This window comes from Sorex fumeus, unplaced genomic scaffold, assembly GCF_029834395.1.
Source record: "Sorex fumeus unplaced genomic scaffold, SorFum_2.1 ptg000014l, whole genome shotgun sequence".
NCBI classification, from domain to species: Eukaryota; Metazoa; Chordata; class Mammalia; order Eulipotyphla; family Soricidae; genus Sorex; species Sorex fumeus.
In genome coordinates this window covers 19899994-19926403 of record NW_026606071.1, presented here as the reverse complement: position 1 = coordinate 19926403, position 26410 = coordinate 19899994, and the positions used below count along the sequence as shown (strand labels likewise).

Here is a 26410-nt window from a genome sequence, read left to right as displayed (position 1 = left end):
TGACTGTCAGGGCTTCTGGAAGTGCAGGAGAATGGGGGGAGATAGCCTACCCCTGACTCCGTGAAAGCCTTGAGATTTCAGTTACAAAACCCGCACACCTGAGTTTTTCCAACAGATTAATTTCTGCTTTTTGGGTCACACCCAGCAATGTGCAGGGGTTACTCCTGGCTCTGCACTCAGGAATTAGTCCTGGCAGTGCTCGGGGGACCATATGGGATGCTGGGAATTGAACCCGGGTCTGCCGCGTGCAAGGCAAATGCCCTGCCCACTGTACTATCACTCCAGCCCCTCAACAGATTAATTTCTGGGTGAGGCTCTTCTGAGCAGAGGAGTATGGCTGGGAGCATGGTGATGATTGTGGAGCGTGGGGGTTTTCAGTTGGCAGGGCTCTGGGCAGTTGGGGGCTCACCTGTCCCTCTTCAGGATACCATGGATGACTCAGCCTGGCATGGCGTCTGGAAGAATCTCTTCATCTTTTTGTTTGCTCTCGAGATTTTTGAGTCTCGATCATGACCGGTGAAAGAGCTTAAATCAGGGGTCACTAGGCAGAGCTTGGACACCATATATGGTGCCAGGGCTCAAGCCCAGGTTGGTTGCATGCAAGGCAAGTGCCATCCCTGTTGTACTATCACTCCAGCCCTTAGAATAGATATATGTGTGTATGTATGTGTGTATAATATATATATGTTTATATACTATACATATATATGTGTATATATATATAAATGGTTTTTAGAGGTTGAACCCAGGGCTTGACACATATGAGGCATGTGCTCTGTTACTGAGCCACATCCCTGGCTCTCAATAGTAATGTTTTGGATCTCAACACAAGATTGCTTTTTTTTGGGGGGGGTGGGGTGGGGAGCCTTGCCAGATGTGGTCCCTGAGTGTAGAGCCAGGCATATACCCTGAGCACTGCTGGGTGTGGCCCTAAAACCAAAATACAAATTAAAATTCTGTCTTTTTCAGTGAAGTTTGTTCAATATAAACTGGAAAAGTTTATAAATCAAATGAAGAACAAACTTCCCGGGGCTCATATTTATGCACAGTGAATATTGAAAGAGTTCTAATACAGGGGATGTCTCTCTCTCTCTCTCTCTCTCTCTCTCTCTCTCTCTCTCTCTCTCTCTCTCTCTTCTCTCTCCCCCTCCTCCCCTCTCACTCTACAGATTTAAGAGACTACAGAATAGTGGTCAGGAATACAGGTTTAAGGAATGGATTTGGCTTTAGATTATTGGTGACTGTGTGCCATCTTCAAGCCTTAGATTCCAGCTTTAATGGGGTGGGGAGATGACTCAAAGGTCTGAAGTCCATACTTTGCATGTAAGAACCCTGTGTTCTCATTCCTGGCACCATATGGTCCCTTAGTATTGCTTTAAACACCACTGGGTATGGCCCCATATCTGGTGGAGGCAGGGAAGATAAGGGAAAAATGCCTTTCTTCCAGAGTTGTTGCAGTATTGGTATCAGGAGTGTCTTGTAAATAGCTGCCTAATATTTTAGTTAGCATTCTGTTAAATCACTCATATTTGTCCTTTGTGTATTCCATTATCTCTTCTAAAGGCTTTGTAGATATATTTGTATATCTATCTGTAGTATCTTTTTTTCCTTAACTTTTTAGGGAGTTCCAATGAATTCGCTCAGGTTTCTCTTTGAAGGTCAGAGAATTGCTGATAATCACACTCCAAAAGAAGTAAGTATAATTTCTTCTCCAAAGTCAAAAGTTGTAAATTTTGCATTGAATGTTTCATTGGTATTCAGATGCTCTTTCTTTGTGCATTCTGTAATTAAGTATATCATTCATCAGAGGGGAGGAAGAGGTGGAAATGGGAACTGAGTACTGAACTTGTCATAAGTTATACAGTGTAGATAGATTTTCCTTAAATTTAGCAGATGATCTCTTGGTGATGATAACTTTATGGTTTATTTTTGACTTTCAGACTAATTTGAGAACTTGACACGAAACATTATATATCAGTATATTAACTCTGTTAACTTGGTTGATATATTTTAATGCTACTGTCTTTTTAATTGTTTTATCATAAAGAATATGGTTTTCGTTATGTACTCTCAACCTTTCCATATGCTTATAGTGGAGATATTATTTGTTTGGTTTTGCGCCCACACCTGGCTGTGCTTGAGGATCACCCCTGGCAGTGCTCGGGGAACCTTGTGTAGTACTGGGGCTTGAACCCGGCTTGGCCACATACAAGGCAGGTGCCTAAATTCCCTGTACTATCTCTCTGACCCTTAATTTTTGTTAATTTTTTATTTAGAAAACATTTCAGTCTGGTGGGGCTGGGAATTGAACTTGAAGCTTCTGCATGTGTGTATTTGTGAAGTATTTTTTGTTGTTGCTGTGTTTTTTTTTTTTTTTTTTGATCACATCCGGCAAGGCACAGGGGTTACTCCTGGCTCATGCACTCAGGAATTACCCCTGGCGGTGCTTGGGGGACCGGACCGTATGGTATGCTGGAAGTGGAACTCGGGTCGGCCATGTGCTAGGCAAACACCCTACCTGCTGTGCTATCGCTCCAGCCCCTGCGAAGTATTTGTTTCAAGGCTTTGAGCCATCTTTCTGCCTGCCCAAAAATATATAACTTTCTTTTATAACTATAACTTTTTAAATTTTTTTCTCCCCTTCTGTTTTTGGGCCACATCTTATAGTGCTCAGGGCTTACTCCTGGCTCTGTGCTCAGGGATCACTCCTGGTGTGGCTGGGGAACCATATGGGGTGCTGGGAATTAGATCTGGGTCAGCTCCGTGCAGGCCCACCCTACCTACTGTACTATATCCCCTGGGTTGGCCAATTCCCTCCATTTACTGAAAAGTTATAAGAATAACACACAGAAAATTGTATTATAAGAGTAACACACAGAAAAACCATCCTAGAGTCATCTGTTTTTGATGTTTTGTTGCTTTTCACTGTAGGTTTTTTTTTTTCTCCTCACATCCAGCAGTGCTCAGTTATAATCCTGATTCTATGCTCAGGAATTACTCCTGGGAGTGCTCGGGACCATACAGGGTGCTGGTGATTGAACTGGTGTCTACCAAGTGTAAGGCAAATAAGTGCCTTATCCTGTACTATTGCTCAAGACCCGTCTTACTGCTTTTGGGGGTGGGGGCGGGGGAGGGGCTGGTGTTGGGTCACACCAGGTTATCCTGGGTCTGCACTCAGAAATTACTCCTGGCAAGCACCAAATAAAGGGTGTTAGGAAGATCGCCCAGGATGGGAGATGCATGCTGAAAGTAGACTATAGACTGAACATGATTGCCACTCAATTCCTCTTTTGCAAACCACAGCACCCAAAAGGAGAGAGAGAACAAAAGGGAATGCCCTGCCACAGAGGCAGGGTGGGATGGGGGGATGGGGAGTGGGAGGGATACTGGGATTAGTGGTGGTAGAGAATGGGCACTGGTGGAGGAATGGGTACTTGATCATTGTATAACTGAAACCCAAGCACAAAGTCTACAACTGTACCTCATGGTGTTTCACTAATAAAAATTTAAAAAAAAAAACTGACCTACAATATGAAAGGGACCATCCAGACCAAAAAAAAAAAAATTACTCCTGGCAGTGACAGTGCTTGGGGGACCATATAGGATTTCCAGGATTGAACCCAGGTTGGCCGCATGCAAGGCAAAAGCCCTACCTGTTGTACTATTGCTCTGGTTCTTTTTGTTCCTTTTTTTAAAAAATAGGGCTGAAGAGATAGTACAGAGGGTAGCATGCTTATCTTGCACATGGCTGACCAGACTTGATCCCTCGCACCCCGTATGGTCCCCTGAGTCTGCCATACGTGGAGCTATTCCCAGCTTTGTACGTGTGGCTGTTCCCAATGGTGCTCTGGGACCAGGTGATGCTGGGGGTTGAAACTGTGTCTCCTGATTGCAGACCATAGGTTATCTCTTAGTCCCTCAGATTGAAATCTGAAAATAACTGCTTTGTAGAAAATAGGATATCCCATTATTACCTAAACTATTATGCATACTTTATTAGATTTTAAACTCCTTTAAGATACTTTTCAAAAACCCTAGTTTAGTATAGAGTGCAGTTGACTCCAGAGGGTAAAATGAATGACTTCATAGAATCAGAAGGAAAGACATACTTCCAGTTCTTTAAATTAGCAGAATCAGGTGTCATAGTTTTAGGGCAGTGCAACTATGGACCAATTTTGTATCTTTGTTCTCTAAAATAGTGTAGACATATACTTGTTGCGAATTTAAAAATAGTACTCTTATGGTCTTAATTTTCTTTTCTTTTACAGCTGGGAATGGAAGAAGAAGATGTGATTGAAGTTTATCAGGAACAAACAGGGGGTCATTCAAGGGTTTAGATATTCTTTTTATTTTTTTTTCTTCTCCCTCAATCCTTTTTTATTTTTAAAAATAGTTCTTTTGTAATGTGGTGTTCAAAAAAGAATTGAGAACAGGCACCCAGTCTCTTTAAAACAACTGGTAATTTGAATTCTAGTGCCCATTATTCATTATCATTTGTTTTCATTGTGCTGATTTTTGATGATCAAACCTCAGTCCCTTCATATTGTCCTCTCCTTTTAGAAAATGTCTTGTGTGCACAGAAAGGCCACCTTTTGCAGGGACTGTGCATTTTCAGGCTTGTGATAATAACATCGACCAATGCAAGTGTCCATAATGACTTTCCAATTGGCCCTGAAGTTCTAGCATGTGAATGCTTCACTCCTGGACTATGCCTTTCAGTGGGAGATGGAAGTTTTTCAGAACTGAACTGTGGAAAATGACCTTTCCTTAACTTGAAGCTACTTTTAAAATCTGAGGGTATGGACCAAAAGAAGAGGAATATGAGATTGGAAATGATATGACAGCTATTATGAGAGTAATGACTAACTCCAAAGATGGCTTCACTGAAGAGAAAGCATTTTAAGATTAAGGAGAAATCTTGTCAGAAGATCCCAGAAAAGTTCTTTTATTAGCAGTTAAAGTTATTCCTGCAGAAGTGTATACGACAGAACACTGCTCTTTTTTTGATTTTGTTTGTATTTTTGGCCTGGGATATGGGTTTTAAATGGACATTGTCTGTACCAGCTTCATTAAAATAAACAAAATATTTGTAAAAACCGTACTAATGTTCATTTTATTTTTAATTGTACAGGAAAAAATTTCCTAAACATAGTTTTCTTGCATAGTATTGGAAATTTTGATTTATACATGGTACAAATACATTTTTCTTCAGAACTGTACAATAAAAAATTTGACCTTGAAGCACTGAAAGTTACTGAAGTGCCTTCTGAATTAAGGATTTAATTAAGGCCACAATATTTTAAATACTCATTGTTCTGTTAAAAAAACAAAACTTGATATTCCTGTATGGTGCATATATCTGTGATAGTTAACCAACGTGTTGAATAAATGGGCACAAGAAAAATTTTTACTTGATTTATATAAGATAATCTTTTTCTTTTTAACAATTTACAAAATGTTCTTTGCTCACTTAAGCTTTGGTATGTCTATATATATTTTTCTTTAATTTCTTTCCAAAATATTTAAACTTTTGTGTCAAATTAAAATACCAAGTTCTTTATTAGAGTGCTTACCTTTTTCTTTTAACTGTAATGTTTTATGGAACTCATTACATAGTCCAATTCATATTACCCCAAGTGGAATTTATCTAACTAAAAGAAGAGCAAATAAGGCGCTGTTGAAATAGTACAAAGGTGCGGGCCCCGAGTGATAGTTCAGCAGGGAGGGCACTTGCCGTGCATACAGATGAGTTAGATGCAATCCCTGAGATCCCATGTGGTTCCCTGAGCACCACCAGGGATAAGTCCTGAGTGCAGAGTCAGGAATAAACCCTGATCATTGCCAGTTGTGAACCCAAAACAAAGAAACTATGGTGCTTGTCTTGCATACTGGTTTGAAGTCCAGCACTGCATACAGTCCTCAGAAAACCACCCCAAATAAATGAAAAGCAAATTTATCTCAAAAGCAAAAAACAAACAATACCCCCTCAAGTCACCTGTTGAAAACTGGCTTGCCTTTTTTTTTTTTATCTGATCCTAACTGAAAAATTAATTGTAGTTATACATATTTTGTGTAGATAAATTAGGGCTACTAAACTATCACATGGCATTTATCATATATTAAATAGTGACCAGGAATTTGACCCCATTTCTAGGAAATCCTCATTAAGCTACATATTTCCTTTTGTTAAAAAGATTTTTATTAAACTACCATGATTTACAAAGTTATTGAGTTGGGCTTTAGACATACTGGGAGCACTAGTCCCATCACCAAGTGTTTCCAGCTTCCCTGCCACCTACCGCCCACCACCATCCTTAGCCTGCCACTTTGACAGGCACCTTTTTAAGTTTGGATCTCACGTTTTCAGTGTTGTTGACTCTGTTTTAAATGCTTAGCTCTGTCACTCCGTCACATCAGCGATGCTCCCTGTTGTTTGTCTCTTCTTCCCGCTTCAATTTCTTTCCTTCTCTGCCCTTCTCCCTATACTCTGGATCCATGGGTATATTAGTCACCCCCCTTTCAAACATTGCATTCCCTTTCCAGTTATTCTATGAGTTATGTATTTCTGTCAGGACCAAGTAACAAATCTGATAGGTCATTTGAACTGTCCCATGACTAGCTTGGTATCCTTTGATCTCAGTATCTAAAGGTGCTCCGCATCTGAATGAGCTTGGTTACTGGAAAAATAATTTTCTTGTACATAGTTTTTTTAGACACTTCTAAATGCATTGCATTCTGCTATAGATAATGTAAAAAGTAATATCTAAAGGTGCTCAGCATCTGAGTGAGCTTAGTTAATGGGGAGGTAATTTTCTTGTATATAGTTTATTAGTCTCTTCTAAATGCATTACATTCTGCTATGGGTTAACTTAAAAAATGCGATTCTCTGTTGTGGTAGAGCTGACAAAATAATGTTTTACAGCAACAACTTATTCGTTGATTGCCTCAAGCAGGCCCCGGCAACAACTTAATAGAACTTAATCAGGTTTGGAAGGGACCTTGAATACCATGTAGTGCAGCCACTTTCACCTGGTGCTTTACTGCAACATCCTAAATTTGTTCAAGAGGAAGAAAATATGTTTGTTAATGTTAAGGTTCCCCACAAGAATGCTGTCCTGAAGTTTTCTGACCTTGATTGAATTTTTCTCACTGGCCTAAACGAATCACATGAACAAATGATAGTACATGTGGGGTCAACATGCGTGAGAAAAGTATCATTTAAGTTCACCAGTATTGTGACTATTTTTATTCATACTGAACATGAATTACTTAAAGCAAGGAATAAATAACGGATCTAAGTAAGTCAAATAATATAAAATAAGAAAGAAGTTCTGGATTCCATGTAGAGGTACAGTTCTTTCAGACAGGTAATAGTTTTATAGCATTAGTGGAATATAACTGAACAGTGAGGTATAGAGAGGGGCCAAAAGAAATTTGTGTGTATGGGAGGGGGTATTGCTTTAAAACCTTTTTATGTAACTTAACTTGCTTAAAGGTCTCTCACCCTTTAAACCTACTAAAGACAAATGATCCATTCAAAACTCTGCCTTACATATGAAAGAACTCTTTACAAACAGCTTGACCTCTGGGGGCCAGAGTGATAGTACAGTCTGACCCCCTGCATACAGTCCCCTGAGCACTGCTGGGAATAAATTCCTGTATGCAGAGCCAGGAGTAGTCCCTGAGTATCGCTGGTTGTGCCCTACCCCTGCCCCCCAAAAAACAAAACAAAACAAATGACCTTAAAAAAAACACTAGACTGCTTTAAGTATGATTTTGAGTGGGTTTTAAAAACAGTTTTGTGAGTGGTTCTTAAAGTTCCAGTTGGGAGCAAAAACTCAATGTTTGGTCATTTTAAGGGCTCTAGACAAAACTCCTGAGAAAATCATTTTTGACCAATGATGGCTCTTGAGCATTTGAAAGGTAGCTAGTGTCACTAGAGAATTGAATGTTTTAAATAACAAGCAACATTGTAACTGCTTATTGGACAAATGCAGCTCTAGAATTTATACTTTGAGGGTGTAGGAAAGCCTTTAACATCTCATTTTCTTTTCATAAAATGAATATCAATTTAAGTGAACATTAAAATGTCTTATTGTAAGTAGACATTAAAATGTAGGGTCCAGGGGCTGGAGCAATAGCATGGGGATAGGGCATTTGCCTTGCACACAGCCGACTTGGGTTCGATTCCCAGCATCCCGTATGGTCCCCCCAGCACACCAGGAGTGATTCCTGAGTGCAAAGCCAGGAGTAACCCTTGTGCATCGCTGAGTGTGACCCAAAAAGCAAAAAAAAAAAAAAAAAAGTAGGGCCATTTAAAAGTGGACATTAAAATGTAAAATGTAGGGACCAGGAATAGATATATGAATTACCTACTCAGTTCAGATTTGCAAAATTTCCATATACTTGCATCTCTTAGTTATACTGGCCAAAATGAAACACGTTTAACTCTTCTAAGGCAATGTCTTATTAACTGAAATAAAAACTAGTCTTAATGAAATATGGACACTTTCAGATATGAAAGTCAGATTTATGTGTTTCCAAAAACAGGATTTTGTTGAGTTGAATTAGGCTGAGTCAGTATGTGTGAAGGGAGGTGGGAATGGTGCTCTTAAAAGTGAAGGTAGGTGTGGATTGTGGCAGACCAAATGAAATGGAAATAATTGGACTCAGTATAAAATTCAGAAGGAAGTTCCTGTCCCAACTTACTTTTAAGTTTTCTTCTAGCTTTTAAGGTCTGGGTATTTGTAGGAACTGGAAATAAGAGTAGACCCATGGTCTGGAAATGTTGTGTGCCCACTGCAGGCCATTGGCTTCCTTAAGAAATTCTTGGTGGAAATGAAGATGTTTCTTCAAAGCAGATTTTTGCCTAAGGAGACAACCCCACCCCAATGCCAACATTGATTAAGTATTTGGATTTGAGAAATCATCAGTTCAACTACAGGCAACTGATTTTACAACATAATGGAAGGTCACTATTCATTTACAAACTACATGAGAGGTTTAGAAACTCTTGGAAAAGTGAAAGATGCAACACATTTTAAAAATTTCATTCTTAAGAGGGACTTAATTTAAGATGTGAGACAGTGAAGTAAAAGGATCTGAATCAATGTCACATAAGTTTGAGATGAAATTGAGCCTTTTGGCATCAAGTTCTGACCTGGATGGAGTGAGGCTTTTCCTCATACATCATCTCTTTAGTTACCTTGTTTCTTGCTTTCAGCTTCTTAGACTAGTTTTAGAAATTGCTCAACACCCCATTCTGTGACTTGCGAGTTTTCTTTTTGTGGAAAATTAGAACACAAATAGTTTGCTTTTTAGTCTACTTACGAAGCCAACCCTCCTGCTATGATACATAAAATACATTTCAAAATTGAATCAAGATTTGATTCATAATTTACATTGTGAATATAAATTATGTGATGTTTCATAATTTACATAATAGTAAAGTCCAAGAGAGAAGCGCTCTCTCTCTCTCTCTATATATATATATATATATAATATATATATGTATATATATAGCGCCAAACTGGCAGTGATTAGGGCTTACTCCTGGCCCTGCATTCAGGGATCTGTCCTTGCAAGGCTCAGAGAACTAAATCAGGTGTTGGGAATCCAACTGGTCAGCTGCATGCAAGGGAAGTGCCTTACCTGCTTAAACTGTATCCTTAACCCCAGAAAATCTTGAAATAGAGATGGTCTGACTGCCATCTCTTTCTAGTCCCTTAAGCAGTAGTTCCTTAGATTCAGATTAAGTTATGGGAAATAAATTTCAAGGGGTGAATAGTTTGCCTTGAAAGTAGGGAGATTTGGCTTTCTGTGTCAGTGTTCCTGCCTATTTTGTTGGTTCTAAAAAGGGATAAAAAAAAACTAACACTTGTATTCCTTTCTTTTGGGTTTCCTTTGCTATAGTGAGTGATATCCAGGATTTACTCCTGGTTTTGGGCTCAGTGATCACTCCTGGCAGTGCTGGGGGAGCATATGCGATGTTGCAGATCAAACTGGGGTTGGTCACATGCAATGCAAGCAACTTTAATCTCTACAATTTTATCTGGCTCTATATTCCCACCCCCAGCCACATCATGTGGTGCTCAGGTATTACTCCTGGTTCTGCATTCAGAAATCATTCCTGGCGGGCTTGGGGAGCCACATGGGATGCTATGGATCGAACCTGGGTCTGCTGTGTGCAAGGAAAGTGTCCTACTCACTGTATTATATTCCTAGCCCCAAACCCTGATATTCTTTATAGCTTTGGGGATCATACCCAGTGGTTTCCAGGCACAATTTCTCCTCAGGACTAACAGCTCAGGACTGACCTCTGGTGTGACTCAGGAACCCATGAAGTGCCAGGGAGAGAGCTTGGCAAGTGTATTATTTTGCTCCTGTATTATCTCTCTACCTCCAAACTTAGGTGTTTTTTTTTTTTTTTTTTTTTTTTTTTGCTGTGTGTGTGTGTGCGCGTGCTTGGCCGGGGGTAGGTGGGGCACACCTACTAAGGGGCTACTCTTCGCTCTATCACTCCTGGAAGTGGTTGGGGGAACCATATGGGATGCTAGGGATTGAACCGGGTCAGCCCACATGCAAGGCAAACTCCCTACTGGCTACTATTTCTCCAAGAGCTTAGTAGTCTTGCTCTGGCCAAGCAATCTGAACTAAGACCCCTGCTATTTTGTTTTAAATAAAATGTTAGTGCATTACTGTCTGTTTAAACAGATTTTATTTTAAATCTGTTTTAGTCGTTCTCTATATGGGTAGAAGAACATATGTATTGCTTACACTTGAATCCCCAGTGTGTAGAGTAGTGTTTGACACTTGATAAGTACCCAGGTAAATTGGTACCCATTGACAAAGGAGGTACTGATTCACAATCAGGGATCTTAGATCTTGCCTTGCCATATCCTCAAGTTGCTAATCATCCTTGATCAAGATTCTCTTTGGGACTCGCTTTTTTTTAGCTGTAAATTGAAATTTGAGAGAGATCTGTAAACTTGTTGGTTTTAATGCAGGTTCCTTAAGCTCTAAAGAAATTGTGAGTTTTTCTTTTTGGGTCACACCCAGCAGTGCTCAGGAGTTACTCCTGGCAGTGCTCTGGGGACCATATTGGGTACTGGGGATTGAACCTGACTTGGATGTGTGTAAGGCAAGTGCCCTACCTGCTGTATTATCACTTGGGCCCCAGAAATTCTGTGACATTTGCAGACAAAGAATATTTGCATATTCTTCCAAACCCATGCTTATAGAAAGTGAGAAGTTGTTACTTGCTCAAAGGCAGTGAGTAACACTAGGTTGTCAAGCCCTTGAACACCTCTATGGCATTTGTTACCCAAATAGGCATCCAGTACCTGGCTTCTTCCTGGGCCTGTTTCATGGCATCCTCTAGCGCCAGCCTCGCAGCCTCCTCTTCCTTCCGCCTTCTCTCCTCTGCTTCCAGTCGTGCCTTCTCTTCTGCTTCCTGTTTCTGCCTCTGATACTCCAGTCGCTCTTCTTCAGCCATTTCCATCAGACGTTTTTGTTCCTCTGCTAACTGCATTTCCAGTTCCTTCTGTCTTTGCTTCTCTTCCTCTGTAGAATAGACATGGGGGATATAGTCTTTGCAGAGGTCTCCTCATCAGAGAAGAGTTCTCTGACCTAACCCTCAAGTTTGTGAGTTTTAGACTATGATAAATGATGAGGCTTGCCTGCCAGCAGGCTACTGGGTCCCTGATGAAGATAGCCTTGGAGTTAATTCCTGAATTTAAAGATCTTTATTAAGCATCTATTATGCAGTGCTCTGTGTCATTAATGCAAAACCATGGGTCAGAGAGAGAGAGAGAGAGAGAGAGAGAGAGAGAATCAGCAGCTGACCCAGGTTAGAACCAAAGCTCTGCATCTGGTGCCCTGAGTCAGGACAAGAGTGATCTTCAAGATCAGAGCCAGGACTAAGCTCCGAGCACTGTTGCATGTGGCCCAAAAGACAAAATCTTGGAAATTTTCAGAGTTGTGTGCTCATGGGGTAATATGGCTTGGGGAGATGTGCAGATCAGGATTTAGAAAAAAATGGTTTGTACTCAGCTGCACCGACTAATCTAAATTAACTTTTTTTTTTTTTAACCTTAACTCAGTAGATTGGTGTTGGTCTTCAGAAATTTCCCACTGGTTTGTGAAAAACTAACTGCTGGTTAACACGTAGTAAGGGGCAGAAGCAATAGTACAGCATTTAGGGCATTTATTTACCTTGCATGTGGCCAACCTGGGTATGGTCCCCTGTCAGGAGTGATTCTTGGGGAAAGATCCAAAAGTCCGCCCTGGGTATGGCCCCCAAAGCAAAACTAAGAAACACATCATACATCTGGATTGTGAGGTCGTACTATTATAAATATTGGTGTATAAATGTTCTTACAATAAGATCATTTTAAATTTCTGCCCTAGAGGTCTGTAATTTCTTCAATTTGTACTGGTCCACAGATGTGAAAAAAAGTTGAAAACTGCTGATGTGATGACTAGCACTTGCTAAAGCTGCTTCTTTCCCCTCAAAATTGTAGCTGTAGAGAGTTCACTCTGAGCGGGCTGCCCTGAAGCTACCCAGCTATTTGCATCTGTTAGGAAAGGAAGTGAAGAGCAGGCCTGGGTGTTCAGTTTAGGCCCCTCCAGAGCACTGTGGAGGGGAGGCAAAAGGGGTGGGTGGGTGGGGGTAGGTCAGAGTCTCAGTTCAGAAGATAACTGAATTGGAAGCTGGACCTAGGAGTCATTGTGTGTGTGTGTGTTGGGGGGGATGGGGGGAGTGGAGGATGCATGGAGAAGGGGGCGAGAGCAGGGAGTGAGGAGGCTTGGGCCCACCTAGCTCAACATTTACTCCTACTTCTGTGCTCAGGAACTACTACTGGCAGTGCCTGGGAGACCATATTTGATGCTGGGAATTGAACTGATGTCAGCCTTAGAAGTCATTTTTATGTTTTTTTTTCCTTTTTTTTTTTTTGCTTTTTGGGTCATACCCAGCAATGCACAGGAGTTACTCCTGGTTCATGCACTCAGGAATTACTCCTGGTGGTGGGATACTAGGAATCGAACCTGGGTCTGCTGCGTGCAAGGCAAACGCCCTACCTGCTGTGCTATCGCTCCAGCCCCCTCATTCTTATGTTTTGATATTTTTAATTAATTAATTAACTTATTTATTTGCTTCCTGGGTCACACCCAGGTGATGCACAGGGGTTACTCTTGGCGGTGCTCAGGTCACACCCAGGTGATGCACAGGGGTTACTCTTGGCGGTGCTCAGGGAATCATATGGGATGCTGGGAATTGAACCCGGGTCGGCCGAATGCAAGGCAAACGCGCTATCCGCTGTGCTATCTCTCCAGCCCCTGTTTTGATATTTTTTAAATATTCCATCTCAACTACAGTATTTTATCATCATGACTTTGGGAGAAAATAAAAGAGAGTTTACACTTTATCTAATTAGGGTGCTTCCCACACTCAAGTTGAGACTAGGAAGAACTTGGAGATCCCAGCGAACACCACTGTGAGATAAAAATAAAACATTGAGACCAGAGCGACAGCACAGCGGGTAGGGTGTTTGCATGAGGCTGACCCGAATTTGATCCTCAGCATCTTATATGGTCTCCAGAGAAATGCCAGGAGTAATTCCTGAGTGCAGAATCAGGAGTAATGCCCTTTGCCTTGCGGGGTGTGACCCCCAAAGCAAAACAAAGCGAAACATTGAGCAGGGTGGACAGAGGATGCTAATACTCCCTCACCAGCCCGCTCCTCTTCCTCCTGCTGCTTTTTCCTCTGTAGTTCCTGTAGCTTCCTCCGGATCTCTTCCTGCTGCTGCCGGGCTCTCTCCTGGGCGGCCTGTAACTGGAGCCTCTGCCTCCTCTCCTCCTCCTCCTGCCGCCGCTGTTCTTCTTCTCGTCTCTGTTTCCTCAAACTGAGAAGACACAGCCAGCAGGGCAGAGGGGCTCAGACACCACGAGGGCATCCTGGGGACCCTCTGGAACATCCTCCTTTAGAGGAAATGCTACCTGGGAACCTGGGGCACAAAGGGAGTGCAGCTAGACGCTGAGTTTGCACACACCACCTGGCTCTGTGCCTTCATTTTCAGAACTCCGTTTTCCAGTTTAATCCTTGGGAAACTTCTGCAGTCAACAGTCAAGCAAGGCCGGTGGAAAGTGTTTACTAGTGCAACACAGGATGGTAGGGTCTTTTTTTTTTTTTTTTTTCCTTTTTGGGTCACACCCGGTGATACACAGGGGCTACTTCTGGCTCTGCACTCAGGAAGGTGCTTAGGGGACCATATGGGATGCTGGGAATTGAACCTGGGTCAGCCATGTGCAAGACAAACGCCCTACCCGCTGTACTATAGCTCCAGCCCAGGGCCTTATTTGTGAGATGAGCCTCAAAGCCAGTCCCAGAACATCCCGGAACATCTCTCAGGAGCAGCCCAGATGGCATGACCCTGCACCATATCTTTGGTCCAGGTGGTCACTGAGGCGGGAGGGAAATGAGACAGTGATATACAGCGTCAAGCAGATGCAAACTTTGGCCCAGGTGGAGGTGAACCCCTGTCTTTTTCCTGCTCGCGGGACTCACCGGATCTCCTCGGCGCGCCTCTGCTGTTCCAGCTCCAGCTCTGCCTTCATCTGCTCAGCCCGCGCCAGCTGCTCTTGCTGGCGGCGCCGCTCCTCCTCTTGCTCCCGCCGCTGCCTCTCCACTTCCAGCCGCCGCTTCTCGGCCTTCTCTGCCCGCAGTCTGTCCTGGTGCTCCCTCTTAGCCAGGAGGCTCTGCGGAAACGGAGCAGGGGAGGTCGCCGGAGACCGGTGGGCCGATGTCCCCGCGCCCCACTGCTCCCCACACTCAGTGTTGGAAGCACAAATTGGTTGCCACACTTGGTCACAGGTGCTTCCTCTCAGCTGCCACCCGCTGGTTTGGGCTCTGGGGTATCAGATCTTAGTTTCTTTCTTGCTTCATTCCCCCCCCCCCCCCCCCAGGAGCTTTTCAAAAATTACTGGAAGGGGGTGGGGGCTGGACCAATAGCACAGCGGTAGGGCATTTGCCTTGGAAGCGGCCCACACGGCCAACCCGAGTTCGATGCCTCTGCCCCTCTCGGAGAGCCCGGCAAACTACCGAGAGATATCTTGCCGGCACGGCAAAGCCTGGCAAGCTACCCATGACGTATTCCATACGCCAAAAAAAAAAACAGTAACAACGAGTCTCAAAATGGAGACATTACTGGGCCTGCTCGAGCAAATCAATGAACAGTGACTGGAGTGGGGCTGGAGAAAGAGTACATAGCAGGCAAAGTCTTGCACGCAGCTGAAGCAAGTTCAACCCCTGGCACCATATATAGTCCCCTGAGCACCACCAGGAGTGACCCCTGATTAGAGCCAGGTGTAGTCTCTGAGTACCTCTGGATGTGCCCTCCCTGCCATTTACTTAAGAAAATGGGAAGATAGGGGCTAGAGCGATAGCATAGCGGGTAGGGTGTTTGCTTTGCACGCAGCTGACCCGGGTTTGATTCCCAGAATCCCATTTGGTCCCCTGAGTACCACCAGGAGTAATTCCTGAGTGGAGAGCCGGAGTAACCCCTGTGCATTGCTGGGTGTGACCCAAAAAGAAAAAAAAAAGAAAATGGGAAGATGGCTCAAAGGTTGTTGAATTCAAGAATTCAAAGGTTCTTGAATTCAATAATTCACACATTCTTGAATGTGTGAGACCCCAGGTTGGATCCCAGAGCACTGCAGACCCCCTTAAGCACCCTCAGGTATGGCTGGGTGGTCCCCAGCTCTTCAAGTGAGCAGCACTGCATCACTGCATGCTGGAACTGGGCTCAGTGTCAGCAGGAGTAACCCTTGAAGCCTTTGAACACTGCTGGGGAAGCCCCCCACCCCTCCAATTACTGGAGGTCAATACCTCATCCAGATTAAGTGCAAATATCTCCATGGCTTTATAAACTGCTCAGGTTATTCTAATGTAAAGCCAGACTGGGGTCAGGGTTCCAGATGCAGGCTGTCATGCCAGGAACTACCTTGGGGATAGATGAATTGATCTCACATTGAATCCATAGAAACCCACTTTTTCTAGGAAAGATTTTTAGTATATAGGAAGGATGTCTTGGAACTTCCTTTCTCTCCTTTGCACTTTTCTCGGTTCAGAAGTATGCCCATGGAGGGGACCTTGAATTTTCCTCCTTCTACCTGTATCTGACTTGGGATAAAATGTCTTTGCAAATGCCTTTGCAAAGCAGCACAGTGGTATGAATTAATAAATTCAAAACAGGAGCCAGAGTAATAGTACAGAGGGGAGTATGCTTTCTTTGCACACGGTAAATGCAAGGTCAATCCCTGGCACCCCATAGGGCCTGCCAGGAATGATTCCTGAGTGCAGAGCCAGGAATAAGCTCTGAGCTCCACTGGATACATACCCCCAACCCACTCGACATTTCAAAATAGTCTGATAACCTGGCAGGCCCAGAAAAACTTTTTTTAAGAGAGAAAATTTCCATAATCTAAGCAGCGGGGAGAATTGATTACTATAAGGGAAAAAATTGATCTGATTCACAGTAGTATTAATATCAGATACTTTATTAGACACACAATGCTACTTCACCTACTCACCACCAGAGGGCCAGCACCCCTCCACCACTACCCTCTAGGTCCTAGATCCCCTACCCTAGAGGAAAAGTCTTTTTGACAATTTTTTTTTGTAGATCATGGGCTATAAAATAAACATAACTTTAAAAAAAATTCAAGACCTCTGACACTGGAGCCACAGGACCTGGGTTCAAGTCTTGCCTCTACCATTGGAAGGTTGTGTAGCTGCTGGCAAAAAATCATCTCCTAGGCGCAGGGGCTTGGTCTGTACAGCGGGACTAGTCAGTTCTGCCCAAAGTGTGGCTATGACAGTGAAGTGAGATTTAGCACTTCATTGAAAGTCTTCCCTTGTCAGTTTTAGAGACATTTCATCTTAAACCACCTTCCAAACTCCAGTGCTCTGTTTTAAAATCTAGTGCACTCTGCAGATGACTGTTTACAATTCTTTGCAGGTCCAGGCAGGGAAAGAGTCAACCATCTTCCACTGCCAGAAACATAATCAAATGTTGTGGGCAAAGAAAGTATCAACAACCTCCAAGGTCTCTGAGCCACTAGCAGAGCCTGCAGCTTCCAAAGGGCTTAGTTCATGCAAAAATAACACAGAATGCCATAGGAGACCAATGAAATGTCAGACGCTTCTTTCAAAATCTTGTCTGGAAATGTTGAGGTGCCCTACTTCAGTCTGGCAATTAAGAGATAAACTGAGAACATCATTACTCACAGAGTAGTTGTCTAAGCTAGTGCTTTTATGAAGAAGAGAACTGATAACCTCCTAGAAAACAACTATCGTGGGCTCTTTCTGATGCCCCTTCCATCAGGAGCCCTTCATGTCTCTACTCTCAATTAACTTTCACTTCTTTTTTTCTTTTTTGCTTTTTGGGTCACACCCGGCGATGCACAGGGGTTTCTCCTGGCTCTGCGCTCAGGAATAACCCCTGGCGGTGCTCAGGGGACCATATGGGATGCTGGGAATCAAACCCGGGTCGGCCGTGTGCAAGGCAAACGCCCTACCTTCTGTGCTATTGCTCCAGCCCCAACTTTCACTTCTTTGTGATTTGAACCTCGCCTATGGGAAACCCAGACCTATCCCAGAACACTCAACATAGCTGTCACGGTAGACTTAACCTGTCCTTATCTGCAAAAGATTCAAGTGTACCTGGAACTCAGTCGCACAGTCAGCCACAGTGGTTTAGCAATGGGGCTTCATTTTGTTTAGAGACTGCCAGCACCTGGCTCTGTGGTAGTGCTTGGGGAACCATGTGGTGCTGGGGATAGAACGCAGGTCTTCTGAGTGCAAAGCAGTACTCAACCTCTTGAGTTTTTTCTCTGGACTGCTGTGAGTGTTGCTGTACTGTTTAAAGGTACTTTTCTTTTTGTGGGAATGTGGGGGGCTTGAGTCACACCCAACTCTGCTCAGGAACTATTTCTGGCTTTGTGTTCAACGGTCACTCCTGGCAGTGCTTGAGGATTGCAGCGGTGGAGACTGAACCGGGATTGGCTGCATGCTTTTTCTGCATTCCGGTAATACGCTTTCTGTCCCCAACTTTATTTTTATTTATTTATTTATTTATTTATTTATTTTTTGCTTTTTGGGTCACACCCAGTGATGCACAGGGGTTACTCCTGGCTCTGCACTCAGGAGTTACTCCTGGCAGTGCTCAGGTGACCATATGGGGTGCTGGGAATTGAACCCGGGTCGGCTGCATGTAAGGCAAACGCCCTACCCGCTGTGCTATCTCTCCAGCCCTTTATTTTTATTTTTGTGAAATATTTTGTAAAATATTTTGTAAAGTACTCATAACAACAAATTATTCCAATAGCATTGAGGAATAAGCCGGCAGTGTCGATCCTATTAATAGTTTTATCTGTATGGTGTTATTACTTTTGATTAGTTGCAAGGATTTTCAAATATAGTCTTCCTTTCCTTTTTTCATCACTAGAGCCACTCCCAGAAATGTTGGGGGGTGGTCATTCAGTGGCAGGGATTGGACTCAGAACTTTGCATGTGCTCTGCTACTTGAACCATCTCCCTAGGCCCACTGATTCAGCAAAAAGATTTTCTTCCCTTTTCCTTCCCTCTTGCTAGAGGGTGAACAGTGTTTAGCTGTGCTGTGCACACAGACTTGCGAGGACCCATTCTTCAGTTGTGTGCTCTTGCACATCCTGGGAGACTGGAGACCACACACCTTGTTGTATTGCTGAGTACCCCATACAGCAGAGCTCAGGAAAGGTGTATGGGGGAGTATTGGGGATCAAACTTGCAGGCTCTCTATCCTTCGGCTTGCAAAACAAGTGCTTTTGCCACTGAGCCATTTCTCCACCAATCCCATTTATTAAACATTTTTTTCCTCACAAAAAATGTAAGCCTTGGGGGTATGGTGCCTCCAGCAGGTCAGTCTGTACCTGTGAGGTGAGTGCATCAGCAGCCTGATGGCGCCTTCAGACTTCCAGATACCCCAAAATTGCTGCTGTGCCTTTGGCCAGACCCCAAAAACTTGGGGCAAAATTTACCAAGAAAGTAAACGGCCAAAAGTTAGGTATGTGGGAAACATACCCACAAACAACCTTCGACTCAGCTATATAATTGGAGGCATGGCCTCTCTGGTTCCTGATTGAATGCTTAATGGCCATGATCTCAGAGACTCAGAAACAAATCTCAAAACCCAGCAGCTTTTGACAGAAATGCGTCCAGTTCCTGCAGTAGGTTACCAGTGCTGGGCCAACCCAGGTGGGAATAGGTTTCATGCCTTGGCCTGTTCCTCCTGGTGGCCCAGTGGCCGCCATCCTTTAGAGGCCACTGGACAGTGAGGTTTGGGCCTGTAGTGACGAGGCATGCAGGGCCTCATGGAATGGGGGTGGAGCCGGTCCTGTCCTCCCCACCCCTACGAGACCCCAAGTCATTGCCCATGAACAGCCTCTCTGGCTCCTGATCAAGCTGCTTAACGGCCATGATCCCAGAGACTCAGAAACAAATCTCGAATCCCAGCGGCTTTTGGCAGAAATACGTCCAGACCACGCAGTAGGTTACTGTCACCGGGCCACCCCAGGGGGGAAAGGGTGTTGTCCCTCCGCCTGCTCCCCATTGGTGGCTTGGTGGCCGCCATACTCCAGAGGCCATTGGACAGTCAGGCTTGGGCCCACAGTGACGAAGCTTGTTGGACCTCATGGGATGGGGGTGGAGCCAGTCCTGTCCTCTGCACCCCAACGAGACCCCAAGTCATCGCCCACGAACGGCTTTTCTGGCTCCTGATCAAGCTGCTTAACGGCCATGATCCCAGAGACTCAGGAGCAAATCTTGGAACCCAGCAGGCTTTGGCAGAAATCCCTCCAGATTTGTGTTAAAATTTTGGAATTTCAAAATTGTGAAGCCAGGAGCAATAGCACAGCAGGTAGGGCGTTTGCCTTGCACACGACCGACCCGGGTTCAATTCCCAGCATCCCATATGGTCCCCTGAGTACCGCCAGGGGTAATTCCTGAGCGCAGAGCCAGGAGTAATCCCTGTGCATTGCCGGGTGTGACCCAAAAAGCAAAAAAAAAAAAAAAAAAAAAAAAAAATTGTGCAGCCACTACTGCAGCCACGTGACATCATATGTTATTCATAACCAGCAATAGAAAACAAATTGTCTACTGTTGCCTTCAGCAGATCTGAGTGTTGGGGTAAAATCTCAAATAATAATGGTGGGTCTGGTGTCAAAATATTGAATGTGATCAAATAGAGAGAGAGTAATGTGGAAATCATCTGCCCCACAGGCAGGGGGAGGGTGTGGGATGGGGGTATACTGGGGTTGTTGGTGGTGGAGAATGGGCACTGGTGAAGGTATGGGTGTTTCATTGTATGACTGAGAATTAGACCCAAAAGCTTTGTAACTGCTTTCACGGTGATTCAATAAATAAAATTATAAAAAATGAAAAAAAAGTAAGGTGGAGTTCATGCACAATTCAATCAGCTAATCAGTGGCTGAATAAATAGCAGTACTCCTACATAAAAAAATTTAAAAAAAGTCAGCCTTAGAATCAAGGCCCCTGGAAGAAAATAACTCTTACCCACTAAAGCACCTTGTATGGCAGAGGTGTGTAGTTAAAGCTGCCCAAGGCCCAGCTGTGCCACAGAAAAGCAAGCTAGAAAAGGAGATGATTCCTCACCTTTGGGAGAAGGCAATGCATAAAATTCAGACAAAGCCGAGAAAAAGTCTGTGCTGTGGGACTGGAGAGGGAGCTCAAAGGGTGGATGCAGACTTTGCCTGTGAGAGACCCCACATCAGTACCTGGCATCCTCAGCACTGCTGGGAATGATCTCTGAGCCTGAATTGTGACTAGCTCCTGAGCTCCACTGGGTGTGACCTCCAAACAACAACTACAAAAATATGTGCTTGGCTCTAGTGGCCCATGTCCACCTTCTCTAGCTGGAGGCCTCGACCTCTCAGATTGCAGCTCTTTCAGGGCTGGGTACATGTAGCAGTTTTGGAATCCCAGATCATGTCAAAGGGGTTTTGATATTTGGTCAATTCTGATAAAAGGGTCAGAAGTACCAGAGGACAGTTTGGACCACTACGTAGTACAGTCATGTCAGTACCTGTGGGGTGGTCCAGGCATCACCCCCCACTTCTGTCCCAAGATCAGTGGCACTGATAAGGACCAAAGCCCCCAGCACTCCCCCCAGTCTGGGAATGGGCACTGACCTTGGCAGGGTCCTCAGTGCTTGTGTCTTCTGCAGATGCCACACCCTCAGCCACAGTGAGGGTCTGGCTAGGGGATGCTCGACTGTCTATAGACACTTGGCTCTCCTGAACCTCATCTGTGGGAGGAAACCAGGGGTCCTCTGCCCCAGAGCCCCGGGGAAAGAAACTCCCATCAGAGGTGTCCCCTGATTCCTTATCGCTGGGGGCCTCAGACCCACTCAGCTCAGCCGCTGTCTCCGGATTCCTTTCCATCCGTGTCCGTTTTCTTTTGGCTCCTGTTTTTTTTGCTTTGGGAACTAGGTGTGATTTCTTTTCAGCCTTTGGTTTCTTTGACTTTCCTGAGGGAGAACAATTGTGGGCAGAAAGTAAACATGATTTTGATGCAACTTTGTCTCTCTTTTTTAAAGCTTCCTTGTGCAATGGAATCAATTATATGGGGGTATAGATTCCTGAGCTCCAAGGCTGGGGCCTGAATCTAGAGGAATCTGTTTTCTTGAGTAGGGTAGTGCCACAGACTCCCCTTTGAGGCGCTGGCATTAGCCTATTGGGAACAACTGTAGCTCAGGAGTGCCACTGCGCTCTGTCACCCTGACCTGTGGTGGGGACAAGTCTCTGGCAGGAGAACTAGAGACACAGCTGCAAAGTCATATCCCAGGAGTCTGTCTTGAGTTGCAGCTTTGTAACCTGGCAACATTTTTAAGCCTTTGGTACTCAAAAGGATTCGTCTTCATTTCACCTCTTGGGTGACAAGTATTTTCCTTGCTTAATTTTGTCCTTGCTACTCAGGTCATGGGGAGCTTTAACAATGTGAGCAAGAGTTTTAAAAAGCACCCCCCCCCCCCCCCCCGCAATGGGGCTGGAGAGATAGTACAGCATGTGACATGCTGGCCTTGCATGCTGCTGACTCAGGGTCAATCGCCAGCATCCCATATAGTCCCTGAGCACTGCCAGGAGTGATCTCTAAGTGCAGAGCCAGGAGTTAGCCCTGAGAATCGCTGGGTGTGGCCCCAAAACAAACAAACAAACAAACAACAACAACCAAAAAAGCAACCTTTCAAAAGAGATTGTCCTTTCTGTTCAGGTAGTCTTCTGAAACACGTGAGTAGGAAAGGATGCATAGGTTTTAAGCTAAAGAAAGTTTCAGAAGTACAGGAGTTTGTTTTTCGTAGAAGATACAACACAGGTTCCTGAGAGGATAAAGTGGCAATGAGGGTAACCACTCAGAGCTGTGGTATCCTTCTCCTCTAAGTTAGCGGACTGTGAGTTACTTAGTTCATATAAACAGTGATACTAGCATCAGTTTGGAGCCCAAGAGCTCAGACCCTGCATTCATCCCTCTGATCTGTGGTTCTATGCAACTTTCAGCCACCAGCAACCTCAGTTGCCACAGGAAACAATAACAGCAGGAGATGTTCATGAAACTTTGTGGAAATTTCAGATCTCCAATCCAGTGAGTTATCACTGTTTTGTTTTTGTTTTTGGGTCACACCTGGTGGTGTTCAGGATGTAACTCCTGGCATTTTGCTCAGGGATCACTCTGTGAGGCTTGGGGGACCATATGAGCTGCTGGGGATCAAACCCGGGTCAGTGATATGCAAGGCAAGTGCCCTAATAGCTGTCCTATCTCTGCAGCCCTGAATACCCACTGTATTCACTATTATTAGGTGCTACTACTATAGGTGATAATGATAGGCATTGTTATCATCATCATCATCATCATCATCATCATCATCATCATCATCGCTTTCTTGCTCAGCATAGGTTTTTGGGCACCTTCAATCCTCTTCCATTTCCTGAGATATTGGAATGAAGTAAGGTTTGCAACACTTTCCTGACTGTGACAAGCCGTCTGTTCCAGAAAACTGCACTGAATGCTTTGTGGCATTGCTTCTGAAGGAAAACTTCCTCCTGTCCTCGTGGAAGCCTTCTTCTGGGTCATTCCTCCCAGTACTCTTCCTTACCCATAGTGACCTCTGTCTCCCTGTGGACCTGTCCTTTCCTTCCCCCTTTGGATGCCTTGGACTTCTGTGCCTTGGTTCTCTTCTTTCTCTTGGCTTTGTCCATCGAGTCCATTCCCTAAGGGTGAGAAATTAAGGAAAGGCATCACTATACAGAGACCATGGTGCATGCACAGAACAAGAAAGAAACCATCAAAGCCATATTGTTTTTGTTTTGTTTTGGGGCCATACCAGGTGGTGCTCAGGGCTTACTACTGGCTCTGCACCCATTCCTGGCAGACTCAGAGACCATATGGGGTGCAGGGAATCAAGCCCAGGTGACTGCACGCAAGGCAAGTGCTGTACCTGATGTACTATCACTCCAGTCCCCAAAGTCAGATTATGTTGAACAAGATGACAGATGGTTAAAATGGAATTCAAGTGGATACCAGATGCCATGAAAGACAGCCTTATTGTTTTGTTTTTGTATTGCTCCAGGCTGTGCATAAAGGTTACTCCTTGCTCAGCACTTGTGGGTCATTCCCTGTGGTGATCAGGAAACCATATGGCGCTGGGGACAGAACCTGTGGGTTCCTGTGTGCAAAGCCTATGCTCCAGCTTACTGAGCTACGTCCCTGGCACAGAGGACTGAGTTTTAAAGCAAATAAAACTGGTGATCCCAATGCTTAGCTTTTAATTTAAAACAGCTAGATATGATTCCATTAGACAAAAGAAGAACAGCATACACTTTATGATTTTCCTCCTTCTTGGGGGGATGGTAAATCATGTTCTACAGAGGTGGACCAAAGCCAGATAGTGATCACTTCTGTTAGTTTTGTTAGATCAATGGTTGTTGCCATAATAAACAATTGAAATCAATGCCACCTTTATTCCCTGTCACATCATTTGCTAACTTTCAGGAAACCTGCAAAGCTGATGACTGTCATGTCAGTCTTCACTTTTCTCCACATGCAGGGACAACATCAGGACTCCTCCTAAGACAGGATGGTAGAGGGTGGCTAGAGCAATAATACAGCAGGTAGTGTTTGCCTTGCACAACGTTGACTTGTATTCAATTCCTGGCATCCCATATGGTCCTCTGAGCTCACCAGGAGTGAGTGCAGAGCCAGGAGTAAGCTCTGAGTACCATTCAGTGTAGTCAAAACACAAAAAGAACAAACCAAACAAAACAAAAAGACAGGATAACAGAGCTGGGTCACAGCTATCCACTCAGTGAAATTGCTACACAATAAGAAATATGGATTTTGTCTCTATACCCACCTCCTTGCATAGAGATCCTAAAACCTTCATCAATTCTGGAGCATGAAAATCAAAGGACTGTCTTTATTATGGTTTTGGAAACCCCCAAAGAAGAGGGGAGTTGATTGACAGATGAGCCAACCATGTGATTAGAGGGTTGGGACTTTGAACTGCACTCAAACACTGACCTCCGTGGAGGGGAGAGGGCTTGGAATGAATTGCTCCTGGCCAATGATTGGATCGATCATGCCTGCCTGAAACAACGTCACCTCCAAAAGGACATTCGTGAAGCAGTTCAGAGTCCGCCTTGGTTAGTGACCGTCTCTTGTGGTGGGAGGAGCCACCCCTAAACGCCACAGGGACAGACGCTTCTGTGCCTGGGACCAATCTGGACCTTGCCTGATGTATCTCCTCTTGGGCCTGCTGATTGAACCTTCTAGTAGCTACTGTAATAAATCAGTAGCAAGCAGTAGTCTTTTACTTGAGTTTGGTGAGTCAGTCTTGCCAATTTCTGAACTGAAGAAGGGAGTCCCTGTTGGTTAGAGAGGCACAGGTGGCAGCTGGGACTGGCGATAGGTTTCTGATGTGGGGGTAGCCATAGGTGGCCAAGCCCTTGACCTGGTGGAGACGCTGTGCTAACTCCAATAGAGAGCATTAGGATGGAATTATAGGAAATCTAATGGGAGTCCAGAGAATAGGAGGATGGGGGACATGGGAAAACCTCCACATAGGTGAACGCTGTTGTGAGTGCACAAGGCAGCAGTGGTTGGCTGTTGGCACTTTAGTAGAGATTAGAGATGCGAGCCCTATCCTTTAGAAGGATGCTGCCCAATTGGGGACTGGGTCTAGGCTAGAGGAAGCAGACCACAGGCTGGATTTCTGCTCCATCTGCCCCTGTGATATGTGCGTGCCCTTGTCTAGCAGTCCACATGACTGTCTGTGCCAATTGGGTAGAAGCACGATCCAGCCAGGGCTCTTGGACCAAATCATGGGGTTTTACACTTATTTGACCCACCTTGGCGGGCAGGTGCTGGTTGAGCAGCCTTGGCTGACTCATCTCTTCTTTTTCTCTTGGAAGGAGAGATGCATCTGCCGAACCCAACCTCTGTGGGGACTCAGGTCCATGTCCTGGTAGTCCTCTGTGGAGATGGTGTGTAGCATAGTCTCTGCCCCTTCAAAAAGAGTAAAGCCACAGGAACAAAGTAAAGGAAGCTCGGGCATGGGTGAAGGAAAATAAACACACACCCAGTGCATACTGTCCCCAACCAGGTGCTATAATGGACATTTTGGACACCTGCTCAAGCCCCTTTTTCTCAGCACATCTCTGAATAAGGGAGAGTAGAAGGACTGGTCTTCACTCAAGGTGAAGTTCCTAAAACTTCTGGAATAAGATAATGGGGTGTTTATTTTGTTTTATCCTTTTAACCCTGTTTTAAGCAGAATAAATGGTTATATAAATGATTATTATTTATAATCAATTAGCATCAAAATATTTAACTTTTTTTATTTGGTTTTGGGGTCACACCTGGCAGTACTCAAGGTTTATTCCTGGCTCTGCACACAGGGATCACTCCTGGTAGACTCAGAAGACCACTGGGGTGCTGGGGATCAAACCCAGGTTGCCTATTTGAAAGGCAAATTCCCTACCCACTATACTATCACTCCAGTTCATTAACTGAAATTTCTTCTATTAAAGGTTTAGCTGTGAAGAAAAGAGAATTTTGAATAAAAGTCTGTCATAGGAACACACAACTGTCTATTTATTCCTTACAGACTCTGAGTTCTCTTCTTCTATCCAACTCCGTCATCTCAGTCATGTGCTGTGGTATTCAGATCCCTTAAAGAGTGGCTGTCGCAGGCAATGAGCCTTGGGGATAAGTGACTTATATTCTCTGGGACGAAGGGTCAGTGAGAAACAGTCACATGAATTTTAATTTATGTAGCAGTCACAGCTGCTGTGTGCTAGG

At 44.3% G+C, this 26410-nt stretch overlaps 2 protein-coding genes across 2 annotated transcripts in view; one reads left to right on the top strand and one right to left on the bottom strand.

Moving 5' to 3' along the window:
• SUMO1 (small ubiquitin like modifier 1) overlaps nucleotides 1-5101 on the top strand; it is a 33525-nt gene extending 28424 nt beyond the window's left edge. The window contains exons 4-5 of the mRNA XM_056111644.1: nucleotides 1622-1693; nucleotides 4269-5101. Coding sequence (XP_055967619.1) covers nucleotides 1622-1693; nucleotides 4269-4337 — 141 coding nt within the window. The 3' untranslated portion in view covers nucleotides 4338-5101. The remainder of the gene's footprint in view (nucleotides 1-1621; nucleotides 1694-4268) is intronic.
• Nucleotides 5102-8554: 3453 nt separating this feature from the next.
• The window catches only part of KIAA2012 (KIAA2012 ortholog), a 119282-nt gene continuing 101426 nt past the window's right edge, over nucleotides 8555-26410 (bottom strand). Inside the window, exons 15-21 of the mRNA XM_056111873.1 lie at nucleotides 25444-25615; nucleotides 23208-23322; nucleotides 21247-21584; nucleotides 14567-14757; nucleotides 13732-13904; nucleotides 11343-11562; nucleotides 8555-8869 (exon numbers count right to left, since the gene is read on the bottom strand). Coding sequence (XP_055967848.1) covers nucleotides 8731-8869; nucleotides 11343-11562; nucleotides 13732-13904; nucleotides 14567-14757; nucleotides 21247-21584; nucleotides 23208-23322; nucleotides 25444-25615 — 1348 coding nt within the window. The 3' untranslated portion in view covers nucleotides 8555-8730. The remainder of the gene's footprint in view (nucleotides 8870-11342; nucleotides 11563-13731; nucleotides 13905-14566; nucleotides 14758-21246; nucleotides 21585-23207; nucleotides 23323-25443; nucleotides 25616-26410) is intronic.